At 51.6% G+C, this 22,148-nt stretch overlaps 2 protein-coding genes across 3 annotated transcripts; both read left to right on the top strand.

Moving 5' to 3' along the window:
• Positions 1–1,116: 1,116 nt before the first annotated feature.
• NXNL1 (nucleoredoxin like 1) lies at positions 1,117–5,466 on the top strand (the record flags this gene model as incomplete). Its single annotated transcript, XM_079918693.1, has 2 exons — positions 1,117–2,326; positions 5,136–5,466. The coding sequence occupies exons 1-2, from the start codon at positions 2,001–2,003 to the stop codon at positions 5,464–5,466; spliced, it is 657 nt and encodes a 218-aa protein (XP_079774819.1). The 5' UTR covers positions 1,117–2,000.
• Positions 5,467–10,509: 5,043 nt separating this feature from the next.
• Positions 10,510–18,286, top strand: TMEM221 (transmembrane protein 221). Of its 2 annotated transcripts, XM_079918003.1 has the most exons (4): positions 10,510–11,072; positions 13,338–13,423; positions 16,835–17,065; positions 17,734–18,286. In XM_079918003.1, exons 1-4 carry the CDS (start codon positions 10,753–10,755, stop codon positions 17,793–17,795), a joined length of 699 nt encoding a protein of 232 aa, XP_079774129.1. In that variant the 5' UTR covers positions 10,510–10,752; the 3' UTR covers positions 17,796–18,286. The 2 variants fall into 2 exon arrangements, with proteins under 2 accessions (XP_079774129.1, XP_079774128.1); XM_079918002.1 differs by lacking the exon at positions 17,734–18,286 and having other exon boundaries at positions 16,835–17,347.
• The last annotated feature ends 3,862 nt before the right edge of the window (positions 18,287–22,148 follow it).

Here is a 22,148-nt window from a genome sequence, read left to right as displayed (position 1 = left end):
CAGAATGAAAGGTGGACCCATCAGGGATGGGCCCAGTCACAAAGCCTTGACAAGGTAGGTTAAACTCTTGAGAATGAGGATTTTGTGGTTTTCTTTGTTATTGTTTAAAGCCAATACTAAGTTTCTTTCCGTCTCTCACATCTCCCCAGGTCCAGAAAAGTCCTCAAGACCTGGTGTTCTGGGTACCTATTGCTGTATAACAAATCACCCCCAAACTGAGTGGCTTCATCCAAGGCTAAGCAGCTATTTCTCAGGATCCCATGGGTTGCCTGTGAGACAGGCTGGGACCTGGGACCTGGGACCCTTTGCTGCAGTGCTTGCACCTGGACAAAGTCTCCTCAAGCAACAAAATATGAGTACAAAGAAACTATAAGGGACTAAAAAGAACTGCTTGCACGCACAGTTAGGGCAAACTATGGACAAGATACAAAAAGACCAAAAAACCCCAACTGCCACTTCTGAAGAGCTGGGAGCAAAAGCGGGGTACTGCGCATGCCCCCTGCACACAACACCACCAAAGGGGTGGGCAAACCACCAAAGCCGCCCCTCCAACCCAACCCCTGGACACACCCCTCCCCTCACCCCATATAAGGAACCAGCTCGCCCCCACTTCAGCAAGCAAGCCAGCGAGGGAAACTGTTATGGTTCTGCAAGTAGGGACCTGCAGCAGGGGCCCCAGTAAAGCCTTGCCTCAACTTCTTGTCTGGCCTCTGATCAACTTCTGTTGATTAAGGAGGCCAAGAACCCTGGTCAGTAACACCTGGGCGTCCCTCTGCTGGTCTCCCCTGGCACAGTCACTGTGCTACATTCTGTCAGTGGCTGGGCTGGAAGATCACACGTGTGGCAGTTGGCTGGGCATCTAGCTCTCTTCCGTGTGGCCTCTCAACCAATAGGCTAGAACGGGTCGTAGGCCAAATCCTGCTCACTGCGGGCTAAGAATGGTTTTTACATTTTTCAACGGTTGAAAACGAAATCGAAAGATTGATGTCTCACGACATATGAAAATCCTATGAAATTCAAATTTCAGTGTCTGTACATAGAGTTTTATTGGAGCCCAGACACATAAATTAATTTACATAGTGTCTAGAGATGGTTTTGCACAATAAGAGAATTCAAAGTTGTAGCAGAGACTCTATGGCCTAAAATGTCAAAAATATTTACTCCCTGGCCCTTTATATAAAAAGTTTGCCAACCTCTGGGCTAGATCAGCTTCCTTACGTGGGGCGTCTGGAGGCCACATTCCAAAAGAGTGAAAGTGGGAGGTGAGAATAAGGCTTATCGTGGGAACTCACACCTTCCACCACATTCTATCGGTCAAAGCAAGTTAGGAGCCAACTGGCTTCAAGGAGAGGAGAACTAGTTCCCAGCGCTTGGTGGGAGAGGGCCGCAAAATACTGTGACCATGACTTTCACCCTTACTCACCATGGAATCTTAAGGTGGGCTGTTCAGACAGAATTCAGGAGGGCGAAGGGAAGAAAAAAGAGTTTATTCTTATTAATTTCTAACTGGAATTTAGCCTGTTTTCTCATGTCCTATCAAAGCAGATATTGGCCAGCTCTGTGACTTTGTCACCCGTGTAAATCAAAGATAATTTCACAGGACATCCTGGTCATGGCAGGCAGACACCTTGAAATATCATTTATGCTCATCTCGACTTAGAAATCACTGTTATTAATTAGTCGAGCCCTGTGGTTTAGGATTACCGAATGCATTCATGAAGAGGCACGTATCTTTTTACATCACAATTTAACAAAATATTTTCACACCAGTATGTCAGCCTGTTTTTTTAATGCCTTAGCAGCTGTCTGCTGAGACAGGCCCATGAGCAGCTGACCCCCTGCCCTCAGAGGCAGCAAAGAATCAGGTCGAGGTTAGGCAGATTAGTGAGGTTCTAAACTGGCCTCCTAAAAATTCCTAATCCTGGGACAGCAGCCAGTCAGCAGGCTCGGGGTCACACAAGGTCCTTGCGCCCTGTCCCCAGCACCCAGCCAGGGTTGTCATGGCCTGCCTGTTCTCTGGCCGTGTCCTGATCCGAAACAACAGTGACCAGGATGAGTTGGACACGGAGGCTGAGCTTAGCCGCCGGCTGGAAAACCGACTGGTGCTGCTGTTCTTTGGTGCCGGCTCGTGCCCGAAGTGCCAGGCCTTTGCACCCATCCTCAGGGACTTCTTTGTGCGGCTCACGGATGAGTTCTACGTGTTGCGGGCAGCCCAGCTGGCTCTGGTGTACGTGTCCCAGGACTCGACAGAGGAGCAGCAGGACCTGTTCCTCAGGGACATGCCCAAGAAGTGGCTCTTCTTGCCCTTCGAGGATGACCTGAAGAGGTGAGGTAAGAGGAGAGGTCAGGGAGGGCTTCCTGGAGGAGGGGCTGTTTCTGCTGAAAGTGAAGTATTTGTTTACTGAGGTATCTGTTCCATCTGAAGTTGATGAGCACCCTCTGTAGGCCAATCAGAACAGAGAACTGGGGGAGAGGGGTGGGGGAGGGGTACATATGCCCATTTCCATCCAGCTCCCTGGGGAGTTTACAACCTGGGAAGGGGGGAGCACAAACGTGAAACAAAGACTCAAACACTCAGATAAATACATAATAAAGAACTGCAGTAGTTCCCAAGGACAAAGGGAGGATGTCATGAGGAAATATCATGGGGAGACCTTGCTGAGATTTGGGGGTCAGGGGATGCTTCCCAAAGGAAATGGCTTTAAAGAGAGACACCCCACCACCACCACCAAGGACAAGGAGGATAGGAGGGTAAAGAGTGAGGAAAGGGAAGGGTTTCCAGGCAGAGGACATAACCCAGACAAAGGCTCGGAGGATTTCAGGGAAAGAACAGCCAATTCAGGGAACAGTCATACCAGGAGTAAGAAGGCAGCATGTGGAGCAGCGCCCCAAATCCCACCTAATGAGCGTGGATGTGATCCTCAGAGTAGCTGGGAGCCATGGAGGGCACTGGAGCTGAGAGAGAGAGATGGTTGAGTTCCAGCCGTCCAAGGAGCTGCCCAATAAACAGTGTGATCGTTTGTGGCTATTTGCAGACTTTCCCCTTTTCAACAGTGAGAATTTCATTCTTTTTATTTATTTATTTTATAAATTTATTTCTATTTTATTTCCTTATTTTTGGCTGTGTTGGGTTTTTGTGGCTGTGCACGGGTTTTCTCTAGCTGCGGCGAGCAGGGGGCTACTCTTCGTTTTAGTGCCCGGGCTTCTCGTTGCGGTGGCTTCTCTTGTTGCGGAGCACGGGCTCTAGGCACGTGGGCTTCAGTAGTCGTGGCTCACAGGCTCTAGAGCACAGGCTCAGTAGTCGTGGCGCACGGGCTTAGTTGCTCCGCGGCATATGGGATCTTCTCGGACCAGGGCTTGAACCCGTGTCCCCTGCTGCATTGGTAGGTGGATTCTTAACCACTGCGCCACTAGGGAAGTCCCTCATTCTTTTTAAACCCCAATTTTTTACTATGAAAAGTTTCCTGCAAGCCGTGTGGCATGGCCAAAGGAAAAATAAAAGAAAAATTTCAAAGATACCAAAAAGTTGGAAGGAGCACACAATGAAACCCTTGGGCATTTTTGCCATTTGCTTTATCTCCATGCACGTGGAGTTTGTGCTGAACCATTTCAAAGTGAGTTCCAGATTTTGTGCCATTCTACTGATGTCATCAATTTTGTTACAAAACTTAGAATTCTGTTTCTGGTCATGGAGACCTTCATCCCCACCCAACATTATCAGAGTTGGCACACTTGCTCACTCCCACAGCCTTCTGCAGCTGAGGAGGTTCTTTTCCCCAAATGGTGAACATTTCCCTCCCCTGGGGGAAGAAATGCCAGCTGTAAGGGGATCATAGCCAAACATTGACCTTGTTTGAGGCAGGGTCCTCTCCACAAAGCCTTCACCCAGGCAAGTATCCAGACAGAGTGAGCGAGTCCCCACCCCCTACCCCTCCCACACACAGGGTTGCCAGATAAAATACAGGACACCCAGTTGAATATAAATTTCATGTAAACAATGAAAAAATTTTGAGTATAACTGTGTCCCACGTGATGCAGGGACATACTTATAAAAAGTTATCTGTTGTTTACATGAAGTTCAAATTCATTCACACAGGGTGTCCTGTATTTCTAGTTGCTAAGTCTGGCAACCTACTCCTGTGGGATTTTGCAAGTATCAATACTATGTGTCTCTGTAAGGAGGCCTGGAAAAGGGCCACCCAAGAACCCCGTGGGTGGAAGTTAAGAATCATGGGTGATGGGACCAGTCTGGTAGCCTGCTTGACTCCATGATGACCGTGTGGGGCTTTGGCCTAGATGGGAGATTTGGTCTGGGGTTCTCCTGTGGATGGCTTTTCACTGGCTCTCTCTCATACAGAAAACAAAATCAAAAACTCCTTACCATGGCCCTGCAGGGCCTTTATGATCAATGCTGCACTCCAATCTCCCTCTGACCTTCAGGCTTTTGCACCAGCTGTGCGCACTCTGCATGGGAAAACTTTCCCCAGTTCTCCCCTTCCTCTTCCTGCAGATTTCAGCTCCAGGGTCACCTCCTTAAAGAGGTCCTCTCTGACCATAAGTCCTTTACTCAGTTTAGTATCTCTTTATGGAATCTGTCAGTGTTTATTCATTCATCCCACACACATTTCCTGAGCATCTACTCTGTGCCCGGCACTGTTTCGGGCAATGGGGACACTCGTGAATAGGGACAGAAAGTAGCCCTAGTGAAGCTACTTTCTATTGTGGGAGAAAGCTACTTTCTATTGTGGGAGGAAATGACAAACAGGAGAAATAAACTATGCAGTGTGTTGGATGCTGAGAGCCGCGCATCAGCAGAGAGAAAGAGAGGCGTTGAGATTTAAGGTTAGGTGTCTGCAGCATACAGGGTCTTAATCCGCAGATGTCTGGAGAGAGTGCTCCAGGCAGAGGACATGGCCAGTGCAAAGGCCCTGTGGTGGGAGCATGTCTGGGGTGTTGGAGCCAAAGCCCGGAGGCCAGTGTGGCCTGGCCTGTTCTGGTTCCTGGGCATCCCCAGAGGCCGGCATGGGACAGTGCACACAGAAGGCGCTCAGTAAGTACTGGGAGGAGGGATGTGGGGCTCCTCAGCATAGGGTCAAGGACGAGGGTCCGACCGGACTGACCCGCCCGCCCCGCAGGGACCTCGGGCGCCGGTTCTCCGTGGAGCGCCTGCCGGCGGTCGTGGTGCTCAAGCCGAATGGGGATGTGCTCACGCTCGACGCGGCCGACGAGATCCGGCGCCTGGGCCCTGCCTGCTTCGCCAACTGGCAAGAGGCGTCTGAGGTGCTGGACCGCAGCTTCCTGCTGCCAGAGGACCTGGACGACCCCGCGCCGCGGAGCCTCACCGAACCACTGCGCCGCCGCAAGTACAGAGTGGACCCGGCTGCGCGGGGCGTACGAGGCCGGGGTAGAGGGGGCGACCCCGGGCAGGAGGGCGAGGCCGAGGGCGGGTCAGTGGGGCTGTTCTGACCCCTGGAGGGGTGGACCGGACTTGGGGGGGGTCCATGATGAAACCCCCGAGGAGGGCGGGGGCGGGGCTGGGGCGGGGCTGGGGCGGAAGTGGGCTGTTCTGATCCCTTTGGTGGGAGAGAACAGACAGGGGCGGGTCTATGAGGAGTCCTTCCCCCTCCCCTAGGGTGGGTGGGGCTAGGGGGTGGGGGTCTGCTCTGAACCCTCCGGTAGGACAGAACAGACAGACAGGGGCGAGTCTGTGATAAGCCCTCATCCCACCCCCACCCCCCGACCTCCCGGTAGTGGGCGGGACCGGGGGGCTGTTTTGAGGCCCCCTGGTGGAAGGCTGACGGTTAGAGCAAGCAGAATCTCTGATGAGCCCCAGCGGGACGGGAAGTGGGGTCGGGGTGAAGGGAGGGGACCATTCTGAGTTCAGGCCAGGAGGAGGGAGGGGACGTAGCGTCAGGCCGGAGCCGCGGGCTGGGGAGGCGGTCTGTATTCTGAGCCCAGCCCGAAGAGCAGAGGAGCGGTGAGGGTGGAGCTGCTCTGAGCTCCCCGGATGCAGAGTAAAGGCCGAGAAGTGGGGAGCAGGAAGGGTCTTTTTTGCGGCCCACCCTCCACACCCTCAGGATTCAGCGGGGGCGAGGGGCTGTGTAATGAGATGGCGGGGGAGAAGCAGGGCGGGACCTGAGGTAGTTCGGACGCCCCACCCCCGCCACAGGTGGAGGGTGAGACCTAGCGCAGGGCCGATGACGGAGGTTTCTGTGTGAGGCCTCCCTCCCCCTCCCCCCCAGGACCTGGCAGGCCCAGGACCTGTCTTGGTTCTCCAGCGGCCGGGGTGGTGAAGCAGGGAGAGCTTTTCAAGGGCCTCTAGAAATATTTTTAAGACTTGGGGAGGAGGGGTGGTTACAAGTTCCAAAATGGGAAAATGCAAACCAAAATCAAATGATGGTGCTGAGAACCCTCGGCCCGCCGTGCACTAAATGGCGTTGTTCACATGCTTCATGCGCAAAACTACAGTAATCCTTTAACAACGGATTTGTAGTTTGCACGGGATGCAGTTCAATATTTGGTGTCGTGTGCGCTGGGTCCAGGACCTTCAGCGAGGGCTCAGAGTCTCCCTGTCCCTGGTGAACCCTGGGGATTCACGAGGAGACAGCAGAATATAGAAATCAAAAACCCTAGTCTGGAGCCCCTTCCCGGCTGTGTGACTGTAGGACAGTCACCTCCCCTTTCTACGCCTCCTTTCTTTCCTCTGGAAAATGACAGTAAGGCAAGGTCCTACCTGGCAGGTCAGCCAAGGACCCAGAGCCGGAGCTCGCTCCGCGCATGAACCTCTTCATTTTGCCTCTGGCGCCGCCTGGCGGCGAGATGGGGAGGTACGTCCTAGGGGAGGGGCCAAACATGCAAATGAGGTGCAGTCCACACCTGTTCCCAGTCTCCGGAAAGGGTGTGCTAGGAGGGCGGTGCGATTCCGGGATTTGGGAGGCCCTGGAGGCCTAGGGACTGGACAAGTGCCTCATTTCTTGCTCACCCCTAACCCCCAATCTCCAAGTGAGGAAATTGAGGCTCAGGTCGGTGATGCCACCTGCTCTGGTTCCAGACACATCTTGCCCTTCATTGACCTTAATTAGGCCTATCTGTGAAATGGTTGTGTTAAACCCTGTGATAATGGCTCTTAAATTCTTAGGTCGCTGGCTCACCGACAGCCTTTAAAAGAAGTTTAAAAACATCCTTCCCGAGAGCAAACCACAGGACACACATCCCATCAATATCTTTACTATTTCAGCCAGCACGGAATGAGAGTGGCCAGGTTTTGCCCCCCGGGCAGTGAGGTAGGGAAGTCCGCTCCCTGTCCTGTCAGGCTGTGTGATGTGGGCAGGTCACTGGCCGTCTCTGAGTCTCCCTCCTGGTAGATAGGGATCAAACCTCCCATCCCCATCTCTACTCCTGCTTGTCACAGCTAAGGTGAGGAAGGGACAGCTTGGCATCTGGCCAAGGCAGACAAGATCACTGTCAGAGTGTCACCTACAGAGTGTTGCCAACTTGCAGGGTTAAATTTCCAAATTGAAACCAGACACCCCCAAACCAGAGAATCACCCCCATATTCAAAGGGGGTGCCAGGTTGTGGTATCTGTGACACTACCGCCCAGCCTCCATCAAATAATTGTGAAGTCTAAAAGAGGGCTGTAATGACCTTTGGCCATTGCATAGAATTGCCCCTTTATTTGGCTGATTTAGCGTGTGTTTTCACCTCCTCCCCAGAAGGGCAAGCTGGACCTGCCTTTGTCACCACTGGGTCCCCAGAGCCAGGGGGGCACGGGCCCCCATCAATGTTTTTTGAATGAATAAATGCCTCTATCTTACAGCTGTGTATCCCCAACACCCAGAACAGAGCAAGGACTCTGTTCCAAACAAATCACTGAGCCCCAGCTATCCCAATGTGAGACGTTTTCTTACCTGTAAAACATGGAAAACTCACTCTAACTTTGGTGATGAAGAAAAAGGCTGGGTGTGTCGGGCCAAAGCCTGGTGAATAAATGAATGAATAAACTGATTCCTCTTATAGATGAGGAGGCCCAGAGAGGTTAAGGGATTTACCCAAAGCCACACAGCAAAGGAAGAAGCCAGCTGTTGCTGAAGGGTCACCCTGTTCTCTCCCCTGGGGTCATTTTACCCATCAGGCACTGGGCTGAGGGCTCAAGGCCCACAAACTTTTCCCAGAAGACCCCAAAATTTTGAAACCTGAAAAAAATGGCTCCCCAAATTAGAGAAGAGACCTGGAAATTCAAAACCAGTGGGATCTATAACATTTCTGTGAAGCAATATAAAGCAGTGGGTGGGAGCTAGGCTGTCTGTGTTTGCTGCGTGACCTAGGGAGTTACTTAACCTCTCTGTGTCTCAGTTTCCTCATCTGTAAAGCCTAGGTGATGACTATGCTGTCTTTCAGGCCCAAATGCATTAAGACAGAGATGGCTTGCAGGAGGCCATGTCGACCTCATTCACTCTTATATTCTGGATCTATCAGGAATGTGTTAACTTTGAAACCATTTTCAGTTTTGATATTTCAAACTTCGCAAGAATTACAGAGCAGGAGTACAAAGCGATCCGTTCACTCATGCATGCAACAAGCATTTATTAAGAGCCTACTGTGTGTGAGGTGCAGACCCAGACACAAAGGGGACACAGCAGTGGACACTTGAAGCAGACATTCTACGGTCTGAAGCAGCCACCCCTCCCCCACTACCGGGCCACACATAGTGGGAAAATGCACATGGTGCGCTGCCAGAGATGCAAAGTGCTACAGGAAAGCAAGAAGACAAACAATCCAAATGAGCGAAGGATATGAAGAGACATTTCTCCAAAGAAGATACACAAATAGCCAACAAGGGCATGAAAAGACACCCTACTTCAGTGGTTATTATGGAAATGCAAATCGAAATTGCAATGAGATACCCATTCACACCCTGTAGAATGGTTACAAAAAAAAAAAAAAACAAAAGAGAAAATAACAAGTGTTGGAAGGGAAATGAAGAAATTGGAAGCCTGGTGCACTACTGGTGGGAATGTAAAATGGTGCAACCGTTGTGGAAAACAGGCAGTTCCCCAATAAGTTAGAGAGTTACCATATAACCCAGCCATCCCACTCTAGGTGTAGACCCAAAAGAAATGAAAACAAGACTCAAACAAATCATTGTGTGTGCATGTTCTTAGCAGCACTATTCACAGTCGACAAAAGGTGGAAACAACCCAAATGTCCATCAAAAGATGAATGAGTAAATGTGGTCCACCCATACAATGAAATGATATTCAGCCATAAAAAAGGAATGAAGCATGGGCATATATACACTACCAAACATAAAATAGAAAGCTAGTGGGAAGCAGCCGCATAGCACAGGGAGATCAGCTAGGAGCTTTGTGACCACCTAGAGTGATGGGGTAGGGAGGGTGGGAGGGAGGGAGATGCAAGAGGGAAGGGGAAATTTGTGTATGTATAACTGATTCACTTTGTTATAAAGCAGAAACTGACACACCATTGTAAAGCAATTATACTCTAATAAAGATGTTAAAAAAAAAAAAGAATGGAGCACTGACACGAGCTACAACATGGATGAGCCTTAAAAACCTTATGCTCAGGGAAAGAAGCCAGACACAAAAGGCCACATATTGTCTGGCTTTGTTTATATGAAACGTCCAGAAAAGACAAATCCATAGAGACAGACAGTAGATTGATTTGTGGTTACCAGGGGCTGAGAGGGGGGAATGGGAAGTGACTGCTAATGGGGGAGGGGGGGGAATGGAAATTCCAGAACTAGATAGAGGTGATGGTTGCACAACGTTGTGTATGTACTAAATACAACTGAATTGTTCACTTTCTAATGGTTAATTTTTTTTTTTTTTTGCGGTACGAGGGCCTCTCACTGTTGTGGCCTCTCCCGTTGCGGAGCACAGGCTCCGAACGCGCAGGTTCAGCGGCCATGGCTCACGGGCCCAGCCGCTCCGCGGCATGTGGGATCCTCCCGGACCGGGGCACGAACCCGTGTCCCCTGCATCGGCAGGCGGACTCTCAACCACTGCGCCAGCAGGGAAGCCCCTCTAATGGTTAATTTTATGTCGTGTAAATTTCACCTCAATTTTTAAAACTTAAGAATAAATAAATAATATCCCCCAAAATGTGCCGTGGGAAGAACAAAGGCTAGCAGCGAAGGACAGGTGTGCTGCTTGGGGAGGGGGTGCAGGAGGGCCTCTCTGAGGTGGCTGACGTTTCTGAAAAGCCTTGAAAGAAGGTGAGCAGAGGGGACATTCCAGCCAATTGCCGGATCCGCGGGTAGAGACCACATATCAGAGCGAATTATTTAAAAATTCGTTCAAGTTTCTTTTCTTTCTTAAAAGACAGCAATGAAACAGGTGCTTGGGGCAGCGGGAGGGGAAAATGGGGCACTTGAATGAGTTTATGGATCTGTGAGGCTCTCTGGATCCCGCCACGGCGCCCTTATCCCACGTGGGACCGCCTCCGCCCCTTCTTCGCCCCGCCCCCCGCAGGCCCCGCCCCTCCAGAACTCTGAGGCCAGGAGCTGTCGGTCACAGAGAAAGAAAAGACTTTGTCTCAAGTTTTCCCAGAGCTTTCTCGTCCTCACCGCGACTGGCATCCCGAGCCCTCTGCGGCCCCGACAATATTCAGAAACCCCCCCCTGCGGCCCCGCCCCCTCTGGACCGCCGAGGGCCTCGGACGCCCCTCAGCTCCCCTGCCCCCTAAAATCTCTTTGATTCCTCAACTGTCCCATAGGCCCGCAGGACCCCTCCATGGCCAGGTCGTACGGCGGCCGGGTGCTGGCCGCGATGATCCTTTTGGGCATCCCCGCGGCCGTGCTGGCGGCGCTGGGCGCGCAGCTGCTGTTCCAGCTGCAGGCGGGCCGCGCGGAACTTCGAGGACCGCGAATCGACGTGGTGGGCCCGGAGCTGGGCGCCGGCCCTGGGCTGCCGGAGGACGCGGCCGGGGCGCTGCTGCCGCTGGCAGCCGCGCTCGCCGCGCTCGCCCTGGTGCTGGGTCTCACCTGTCTGCTTCTCGCCGCGCTCTGCGGCCACCTGGGCGCCGAGATGGCGCGGGGACCGGGCTCCGGCAGGTAGGAGGACCGGCCCCTCTGCCCGGCTGGGGGCTGGACAAGCCCGGGGGAGCCGCTTCCCTTCTCTGGGCCTCAGGTTGGGGGAGAGCTTTCCTCCCTCACTCCCTCCATCCATCTTTCCCTTCCTCCTTTCTTCCGTCCCTCCCTCCCTCTCTTTCTCCTTCTCTCCATCCATCCCCTCCCTCCATCCTATATTTGTTGAAAATTTACAGCAGGTACAACTACAGCTGGGACCCCCTCTTAAGAGATGTGGCAACAGGCTTAGAGAGGGCCTGGGGTCAGTTAGCCCCAGTGTTGATAGCGTTTGTCATTTATGGAAACCTAAGCTCTAGGTGCCCCCCACTTAATGTGGATTAACACAGTGAAGCCCCCTGGGTGGCTGGCGCTGTTATTATCTCCCGTTTTAACAGTGTGTTAAAAAGAGTCTGCTCTCTCTAGGCTGCCAGGATTGGAAGGGGGTGGACTGGATTTGAACTTGAATCTGGTAGAGCCAGAACATGTGCCCTGGCCCTGGGTGGGGTTCCTTGTCAGGCACCTGAGCTCGGGGATATGGGCACTGGACAGGGCGGCCGGCGGGTGCATGTGGAGTGCGGAACCTTCCTTGAGCCAAGGACTTGGCTGTCCCATATCTGAGTGTTTCCTTCCAGGATGCTGGGGGAGGGGAGCTGGGATCCTTGTCCAGGATTCCATGGATCTGAGCGGATGGGAAATTCCACCACCTGATCCCATCCGAATTGTGCACCCTCCGTCTGATAGTTCAAGGGGTGCTGAAAAGCATGTGTTCTGTCAGTTGACAAATATGCGTTGGGCACCTGCCGGGGGCTGAGCCGAGCATTGGGTATTGGCGACCCAGCAGGAACCAGGCGGACCTGGACCCACCTTCATGGGGACACAGATAATGAAGATACAAAACAGATCAGTAATGTCAAATGGTGATGAATGCCGGAAATGGATGAAAATGGGGTGATGTGGTGCAGGAGGACAGGGTGGGGGATGAGATGGGACCATCAGGGGAGGCCTGTGTTGAGACTTGAGGGAGGAAAGGAGGCAGAAGATCTGGGGGACTGTGATCCAGGCAGAGGGAACAGCATGTGCAAAGGCCCTGGAGCAGGAAGGAGCTTAGGGCGTTAGAAGGTGATAAAGGTGATTGGTGTGGCTGAAGGGTAGATAAGGAAGATGAGGGCCAGGAAGTGAGAGGTACTGGATTTTTTTTTTTTTTTTCCGCATGTGGCATGCATGCTCTTAGTTCCCCAACCAGGGATTGAACTTGCCCCCCCCTTGCAGTGGAAGCACGGAGTCTTAACCACTGGACCACCAAGGAAGTCCAAGAGGTACTGGATTATATAGCGCTTCCTGTGCTGTGGTGAAGCCCTTGGGGTTTTCTCTGACTGAGAGTTGTGAGCCAGGAGGGATGTGATCTGACTTAAGTTTGAAAGAACCCACTTAAGTTTGAAAGAACCCACTCTGGCCACTGTGCAGAAAAGGGGTCAGGAGGGGAGTTGGAAGGCAGACCAGGGAGGAGGCCATTTCCATGGTATTGGTGGGAGGTGAGTGATGATGGAAGCTCTCCTTTTCCTGATCTCACAGGACTGGAGAAGGGCATGCACCCAGTGGAAGCACTTAGCAAGGGGCTGGGCTCAAAACTAAGTCCTCAATCCATGTCAGCTCTTGGGAATCTCTGTTTCTATTGTCACTGATAACAAGTTAGCCTCAGTTTTCTCACCCCCAAATAAGCTTATGGTCTGTAAAATAATAGAGGTCAGATGTTTAGCAAGTGTCTGTACACAATAGCTGCTTCATTAGTGTTGGGTGTTCGAATGGACTGATGTATTTGGATGGGTTTTGGGGGAGGGGAATGGAATGGCTAGTGACTGGATGGATGAATGGACAGATGGTTGGTTTGCTCGATGGATGGTGACTGGGAGATAGACGATGGATGGATGGGTGGGTGGGGGTTGGATGGATGGATGGATGGATGGCAGATGACAAATGGATGAATGGATAATGATGGATATTTAAATAAATGGATGGATGGATGAACAAAGCATGGTTAAATGGATGGATGGCTGTATGATTGAATAATTGATGGGGACGGGTGGATGGTAAAGGATGAATGAGTGGGGGGAAAGATGAGTGGATGGTTAGGTCCTCACATAGACCTCCAGTTCCCCAAAGCTGGACCACTCCCCCTACCTCTCCTCCCCATCCTTATTCCACCAGCTCTGCCTCCTGAGCCCATTTTCTTCCTGCCCCCCTCCCTGCCAGGTCTGACTGGTTTCTCTATGACTGCCGCCTCCTCAGACATGTGGCCCTCGGCCTCTTCTGTTGTGGGGTCTCCGTCTACTTAGCAGGTACGTGCTCAGGATAGAACATGGGGTGTAGGGCCCTGGGTTGGGGTGACCGGGGGTAATAGCCCCACAACTGGGGTCAGCTCCAGAGGCAGCCTGCCTGTTTCACTCTTGGCTCCTACACTCTAGCCCATGGCTGGCATCTGATCCCAGTGGGGATTCCATAAATGGCAGCTGTCTTCAGAACACCTCTGATTCATCAGTTTTCTACATTTGGTTTGAATAAAAGTTTCCAAGTCCTTGGTGGTTTCTGGAGATAGTGTTTCACAGGTTGGCCTTAGCAAAAACTGTTTTGGTCACAAATATCTGAATCCAGCTCAAGAAGGGCTTAAGAAAAAAAAATACGCTTCATAAACCAGAAATGCAATTTTAAATCCCAAAACATGAAGCAGAGTAAAAACTAATAACCTGAGTGCCCGAGGGACACACTGCACTGTCTTTCCTTCCCCGACTTATAACTCTTCTTTGATCAACATTCTCTCACCCACAACATGCTGGTAAAGGAATCCAATCATCACCTTTCTTTCCCCCCCCCTTCCCCTCATCACCTTTCTTAAAGAGACTCCTGACATCTTATATTTTGTTCTAATCTTGAAAAATATGTTGCTGGTGCTGGAGACTCAGCGCTGAATCATACATAGATCCTTGGCAGCCTTATAAACAACCTGTTTCACTGGAAGAAAAAAAAATCAGCTGACTGAAAAACAAAGGATTTGCTATTACTGTTTTTCCTTAGTACCATAATAGAGAAATAGAAGTTTACAAGATATATTTAAAAGATTTATTCATGAGATATGAGCCTAGGGTTCATTGTGGGAATTTGTATGTACAGTGCAGCGAACTCTGCATAACTCTTGTTGTTTGACTTCATAAAATGCTCTGGATTTTATTAAGTGTGGAACTTCCCTGGCGATCCAATGGTTAAGAATCTGCGCTTCCACTGCAGGGGGCGTGGGTTCATCCCTGGTCAGGGAACTAAGAACTAAGATCCCATGTGCCACGTGGCCAAAAACAAACAAAAACAAACAAAAATGTTCTGGATGTGTGTGTGTTTTTTTTTTAAATATATTTTATTTACTTATTTTTGGCTACATTGGGTCTTCGATGTGGTGAGCGGGCTTTCTCTAGTTGCGGTGGGAGGAGGCCACTCTTCATTGTGGTGTGCAGGCTTCTCACTGCGGTGGCTTCTCGTTGCACAGCACGGGCTCTAGGCATGTGGGCTCCAGTAGTTGTGGCACGTGGGCTCATTAGTTGTGGTGCACGGGCTTAGTTGCTCCACGGCATGTGGGATCTTCCCGAACCAGGGCTCAAACCCGTGTCCCCTGCATTGGCAGGCGGATTCTCAACCACTGCGCCACCAGGGAAGCCCTGGATGTGTGTTTTTTAAAAAGGAGAGTGGATGGAGTGACTCGTGTATCTGAAAAGATCAGGGGTTATTGGCCTCAGGTGTGGCTGGATCCAGGCACTCCAGTGAGGTCTTCAGAAATGCTTCTCACTTCATCTCATCACCTGCCGTGCCCTGAGAAAGAGGCCTGTCTCTGTAAGCGCTTTCAACACAATACCTATGACCTCAAGCCTTTTCATAAGCCAACAAAAGTGTTGGAGATTTGAAGAATAAAATATTCTTATTCTAAAATACAAGAAAACTCACAAAGGGCAAACAAAGGTAACTATGTCAGCCTCATTAAGCATTAAATTAAGAATTTGTTCAGCTCCCATTTAGATTCTTTTTGAGGATAGGTGACCTCACTCAGCAAGAATTCCTGAGCATGTCCAGCCAATCATTCATTCATTGCTAACCAGAGCCAAAATAATAGTTATAAAGATCTTTCAAAAAAAGAAAAAAATGTTTAGGGCTTCCCTGGTGGCGCAGTGGTTGAGAGTCTGCCTGCCTATGCAGGGGACGCGGGTCGTGCCCCGGTCCGGGAAGATCCCACATGCCGCGGAGCGGCTGGGCCCTTGAGCCATGGCCGCTGAGCCTGCACGTCCGGAGCCTGTGCTCCACAACGGGAGAGGCCGCAAAAGTGAGAGGCCCGCGTACCGCAAAAAAAAAAAAAAAAAAAAAAAAAAATTTTAGAGCAAGGACTTCCCTGGTGGTCCAGTGGCTAAGACTCCACGCTCCCAATGCAGGGGGCCTGGGTTCGATCCCTGGTCAGGGAATTAGATCCCACATGCTGCAACTAAGAGTTCACATGCCGCAACTAAGACCCAGCACAGCCAAATAAATACATAAATAAAAATATTTTAAAAAAATGTTTAGAGCAAAAAAAGTCCTTGGCCTTGCCTTAATATGTCAGACATGATGCATTGTGGCATCTTCAAAAGCAAGAGAACAGAGCTGGAGAAAGCATTAAAACAGCCCACAAAGTGCCAAGAAGTCCTTCATCAGCTCTGGGCTTCTCTCCTACCAATTCCCTAATGGCTGTAGTTAGAAAATAACCCTGTCCTCATAGGCCAAGCAAAGGTCCCAGGGCTGACTCTGATTGGCTGAGCTTGGGTCATGTGATAGCCATGCACCAATCACTATAATCAGGGGAAGCAGTGCTCTGATTGGCCTAGAACCATACATGTCACTGATGCCAGAGTGGTGGGTCAGTCCTTCTAGACCAGTGACCAGGGTAGGGGTAGGGACTGGACCAGCACTTCTCAATGGGAACTGATTCTGCCCCTGAGGGAACACTTGGCAATCAACATCTAGAGACATTTTTGGTTGTCACGATAGGGCAGGGGGAGCGTACTACTGGTATCTGGTGGATAGAAGCTGCTAAATGTCCTACAATGCACAGCACAGTCCCCACCAAAAAGAATGGTGGTGCCAACTGGACATCGGACAGGGCAACAGAGAACCAGTACAGGTCCTCAAGGCCAGGTCGTCAACTGTCTTTTTTGATTTTTAAGATTTACTTTTATTTATTTATTTTGGCTGCGCCAGTTCTTAGTTGTGGCATGTGGGATCTTTTTAGTTGCGGCATGCGGGATTTTTAGTTGCTGCTCCTTAGTTGTGGCATGCATGTGGGATCTAGTTCCCTGACCAGGGGTGCAACCCAGGTCCTCTGCATTGGGAGGGCGGAGTCTTACCCACTGGACCACCAGGGAAGTCCCCGCCAACTGTCTTGTTCAGATCAGCAAACTGAGGCCAGAGAGGGACCGTGATTCACTCAAGGTCAATCACAGGGATTCAGAAAGCCTGAGATCTGAGTTGTTTCAATCGTGGTAAAGTACACATAACACGCAATTTACCATTTTATAGTAAAACAGATGTGATGATGATGTATTTGTCGGGTGTGAAAGGGTTAGATGCGTTAGTCTATGTGCCTATCATAATGTACAATTTTCTATAACTGCTCTCCATGTGGGGGAGCTCTCCCAGGGGTGGGAGAACAAACGTTGAATAAGAGCCGTTTCCTTCCCCAGCACTATCCATCTACGCCCTGCTTCTCTTCGAGATCGAGACGGGTGCGGCAGCTGCCTCCATCCTTGGCTTGGGTGCTCTGGTCCTGGTGGCGGCGCTGACCCACACTCTACTCCGGGCCGCCCGGGCCACCCGCCGTGGCCTCCATGAGCTGTCCCCACCGCACTTTGAAGACGACCCTGTCTGCCCTTCTGAAGTCTCCAAGGCCAGCTCCAGGGCTCAGCCCCAGCAGGGTACCCATCACTGGACCCCCTACTCATCCTACCCAAAACCTGGGGACTCCCTCAGATCCATGGTTACTGCCACAACACCTGCAGCCATAGGGGGAGGCCGGGAGGGCAGCCTGCCTGCATTCCGCATGCACCGGACACTGTCTGCCAGTGAGGGGCACTGGGAAGAGGTCACTCATGAGATGCGTAGCATCCTGAGCCACAGGCCAGGGGGTTCAGGGAAGGACTCCACTCTGGTGTGAGCCCAAAGATCAAGGATAGAGACCTAGGGTCAGGCAGCAGGAAGAGGACCCTTGTAGAGATAGCTCCAGGCTCAACCACAGTAGCAGTATAACTTGATTTCTCTCTCAGTTCACAGCATCCCTGATGTGTGTCCTCAAGGTTGCCTCATGGCACAAAAAGGCTGCCAGGGCTCCAACCTTTACCTTTACCTCACTCAGAGAGAAAGGCAGAGGGCCAGGACTTCTCAGGAGATTTTGGAAGTTTTCCTGGGAGGCCTTGGGACACTTCTGCTTATACCCCATTGGCCAGAACAGAGTCATGTGGCCACGCTTCAATACAGATGAGACAAGGAAATGTAGCTGCCCAGAATGAATAAGATTCTGGTATAGGCAGGAGGGGAGGGGAGAGCTCAGGCAGCATTTCTCTAAACATCTCCGTCCATTTTACAGATGAGGAAACCGAGGCCCAGAGAGGGGCAGTGACTCACCAAGGGTCCCACGGCCAGTATTGAGCATCAGAGCCAGGATTCGAACCCAGGTCCTGTAACCCCCATGCTGCTGATAGTGCAAGTCTCAGACTCTGCGACTCCTTCCGGGCTGTGAGCGTTTGAAACCTGTGTGTGCGGAGCTCAGAGCAGCCCAGGGCCATGGACGCACCTGGAGGCCTGGACCCAGACTCCTGGCTGTGGGCCTGTGGCTGAGGGCTTCACCGCTCTGTGTCTCAGTTTCCTGGTCTGTAAAATGGGAATGGAAGCGGTCCCTCTTCCTAAGGCTCCCGTGAGACTCCGTGTGAGCCATTCCAGGGGCCTGTGCATAGCAGGTCCTCAAGGCGTGTCAACCTGTGCTTCTGTCAGTCGGGGTGCCTGGTAGCAGGAAAAGGTGGGTTGATGGCCAGTGTCTGGGACTCTTGGAACTGACAGGGCTTGGAGTGGATAACTCAGAGCCTCAGGGGGTCTCCGGAGGCCCTGGCCCCACCCCTGTCCTGCACAACCTGAAAATAAACTCCATGTCACTATTTCCATGTCATCTGAGCCATGTCCAAATGTGCTGCGTGGCCAAGTGCAGACCCAGGATGAGGGGTGGAGGGAAAGGAGTGGGGGTAGAAAGGGCAGGAGTCAGGGGGCAGAGAGTGTGCCCCTTGTAGAGCCAAGTCTGGGACCCATGCCCCACAAATCTTCACGCATATACATTTCACAGGGTGCGGGGATGGCCTGGTCCCTGCCCCCACCCCAAATGGACAAATGTCCCCAGAAGTCTCCCAAGCCGTCCCTTCCTGGGCCACACAGGGACTCGGGGTGGAGGAAGCTCGGCCACACAGTGACTTGAAGTCCCCCAGGACCCATCTCCATGGGCAGAGAGGTGGCAGCACCCAGCAGGGAAGCTGGTCCCCAAACCTGACCTTGGGTAAGGATTCTGATGATCAGGTACAGAGTTGGGTGCCCCATTGGCTTGGATCACCTCCTTCCTGAGCCCCTGGGAGGCTGCACAGACCTCCTCCTCCCATATGGCACCTGTCACAGGGGTGCCCAGGAAGCATAGGCTCTCGGTGAGCATGAAAATATCATTGAAGAGGATCGAGTCAGAATGAATGTCGTGTCCCATGCCTAGTACTGCAGACACACACCAGGCACTTCCGGCTTTAGTTAATCCTTAGGACAACCCCACTCACAGATGGGCAAACTGAGGCCAGAAAAGCAAGGCCACTCATGTGAGAACACACGGCGGTGGTGATGGCTGGAACCCCATAACCCTGTCACGTAGGACACCAGGACATAGCTAGTGCCCGGGAAACACTGGAGACTCCAGTTTCTGAGAACTCTCTGGAATGGGGGAGGCCCTGGGGACTCTGAGGGTGGGCAAGAGAGTTGAGGAGGAAGGACCCAAGCTGGCTGTGTGCGAGGAGTACCTGGTGGACTGGTCAGGAGAATTAGAAGCTAGACATCTAGGCCTAATCTTCAAGGCCAGGACTAGGGTGCGGGTACAAAATTTAAGGAGTCTCTAAAGAGATGAAAACAAGGGTTCAGACAAATCCTTGTACACGTGCATTCATAGCAGCGCTAGTCACAGTCACCACAAGGTGGAAACAACCCAAATGTCCATCAACAGATGAATGAATAAACAAAAAGTGATCCATCCATACAGTGGAATATTACTCAGCCATAAAAGGAAGGAAGAAGCTCTGACACATGCTACAGCACGGATGAACCCTGAAAACATGATGCTGATTGAAAGAAGCCAGACACAAAGGCCAATGATCCCATTGATATGAAATGTCCAGAACAGGCAAACCTACAGAGATATAAAGTAGATTAGTGGTTGCCAGGGGCTGGGGGAGGGGGAATGGGGAGTAATGGCTAATAGGGATGACGTTTCCTTTGGGGCGATGGAAATGTTCTGGAACTAGATAGAGGTGATGGTTGCACATCGTCCGTGCGCTAAATGCCACTGAACTGTACATTTTTAATCGGTGAATTTCATGTTATGTGAATTTCACCTCAACTTAAAAAAAAAAAAAGAAAATTTAAGGAGGCACTCGCTCTCAGGTTCCTTCACCTGCAGGTGGGCCCCAAGTTTGAAGCGAGCACCTCCTTAAATGTGGGCCCTACGTGCTCACTAGCCTCATCCCATCAGAGATCCCAGATCTCCGCGCGTCCTCCTGGGACCAAGAACTGGAGCCCTGGAAAGTCTGCAAGGTTACAACGTGGGAGGCTGGCTGGAAGCGCTGCCCACAGTCCCTGCTGAAACCTGGCCCTGTTGTCGACACCGCCCTGGATGGGGTGCTGAGCACCTTCGTATTTTGATCAGAATCTGGCGAGCAGGGAAGAGGCTGGTCCTAGGGCTGGAGCCAAACGCTCTGGTTGCTCCCTGTCCCGGGCACCTGATGAGGGTTTTGTGTTCCAAGAGCCAGCTTGGACAGACCTGGCTCAGGGAGCAGTCATGCGACCTGCACTTCAGTTTCTTTCTTTATAAAATAGGGCTAATCCCCCAATCCCATCATAGTACAGCTGTGAGGACCAAATCGGAGCGCATCAATGACTCCGTTAGCTCCACGGGCCTCACCGACATAAGCAGCTGTCGGCATCCTGGTACATTTTGAGGTGTAGACGCATCTGTTAAAGATGCTGCCTTGGGGACTTCCCTCGTGGTCCAGTGGTTAAGAATGCGCTTTCCAATGCAGGGGACCCAGGTTTGATCCCTGGTCGGGGAACTACGATCCCATATGCCGTGGGGCAACTAAGCCCATGCGCCACGACTACTGAGCCCGCACGCTGCAACGAAGAGCCCGTGCACTGCAACGAAAAGATCCCGCATACCCCAATGAAGATGCCACAGCTAAGACCCGACACAACCTAATTAATTAATTATAAAACAGATGTTGCCTTGGTTTAGGGTCATCAGAACCAAAGGCTGAGATGATTGCCAAGATGTGGTTTACCTGGGAAGTGACCCCAGGAAGCCCCGGAACCCTGCAGGGGGCGCCAATGGGCAGATGGCGCTAAGGGCAACGGGGGCTCGATCCCCCTGGGCACCCCAGGGAGACAGTATAGAGCACACATGGCAGTTGGTCCCAGCCCAGGGGTGAGGGGGCTGGGATATTTATCCTCCTATTTCCATCAGGCATTAGCTGAGAGCTGTTCCCAGAGGGACTGACCCCTCACACTTCTAGCCTTCCCTGTGCACCAGCTAGACACGCTCCTCTGGTCACAGGAGGCCCCAGGCAGGGTCACAGGTACTTGCTGTGGAGGGGAGGGAGGCACAGATAGCATCTGCTCCAGCTTCGTGGTATTTTTGCAACAGCAGGCATAAACGGGATATTGAAAGAACTTAACTGTGCTATTTGTGGTTGAGAAGAGCTGTTGGTTTTTGGATGCCCACCACGTGCCAACACCCTGCCTAACTCACACAAGGGTCACCACTGTTGCCCCCTCATCACACCCACTGGTCTCCCACCTTTACTTCTGCAGGTAAAATCTTCTGAAAGTGGCAGATGGAGTTGGGGTCCTCTGTGCTGGTGACATTTAGAACAGAAGGTCAGATGTCACCTTGAGGGAGATTGCTCAGAGCAAACAAGGGGCCCGTTTCCCCCAGAGAACACTTTATTAAAAACACTTTAAGGGCTTTCCTGGTGGCGCAGTGGTTAAGAATCCACCTGCCAGTGCAGGGGACACGGGTTCAAGCCCTGGTCTGGGAAGATTCCACATGCCGCAGAGCAACGAAGCCCGTGTGCCACAACTACTGAGCCTGTGCTCTACAGCCCGCGAGCCACAACTACTGAGCCCGCGTGTCACAACTACTGAAGCCTGCCTGCTCTAGGGCCTGTGCTCCACAACAAAGAGAAGCCACTGCAATGAGAAGCCTGCGCACTGCAACAAAGAGTAGCCCCCACTCACCACAACTAGAGAAAGCCCATGCACAGCAACGAAGACCTGATGCAGCCAAAGATAAATAAATAAATTTAAAAAAAGAAAAAAAAAGATTCAACCAGGGTAGGATCTGCTTTCAAGTTCACTTTGTGTTTGTTGGCAGGATTCAATTCCCTGTGAGCTGTGGAACTTAAGTCCTTGGTTCCTTGCTGGCTGTTGGCCAGAGGCTGCCCTCAGTTCCGTGACATGTGGGCCTCTCTATAGGGCAGTGTGCATCATTGTAGCCAACAAGAGAGAGTCTGCAACAAGATGGAAATCTTGTATTTCAAACCTACTCACAGAAGTGAAGTCCCATCACCCTTACTGTATTCCATTGGTTAGAGGTGAGTCTACACTAGATCCAGCCTGCCCTCAAGTGAAGGATTACACAGGCCTGAACACCAGGATACCAAGACAAAAGGTTCCAACGGGAACCATCTCACAAACGACTTAATGTCTTGT

This window comes from Stenella coeruleoalba, assembly GCF_951394435.1.
Source record: "Stenella coeruleoalba genome assembly, chromosome: 3".
Taxonomy (NCBI): Eukaryota; Metazoa; Chordata; class Mammalia; order Artiodactyla; family Delphinidae; genus Stenella; species Stenella coeruleoalba.
This window is presented reverse-complemented; position numbering and strand designations above follow the sequence as displayed.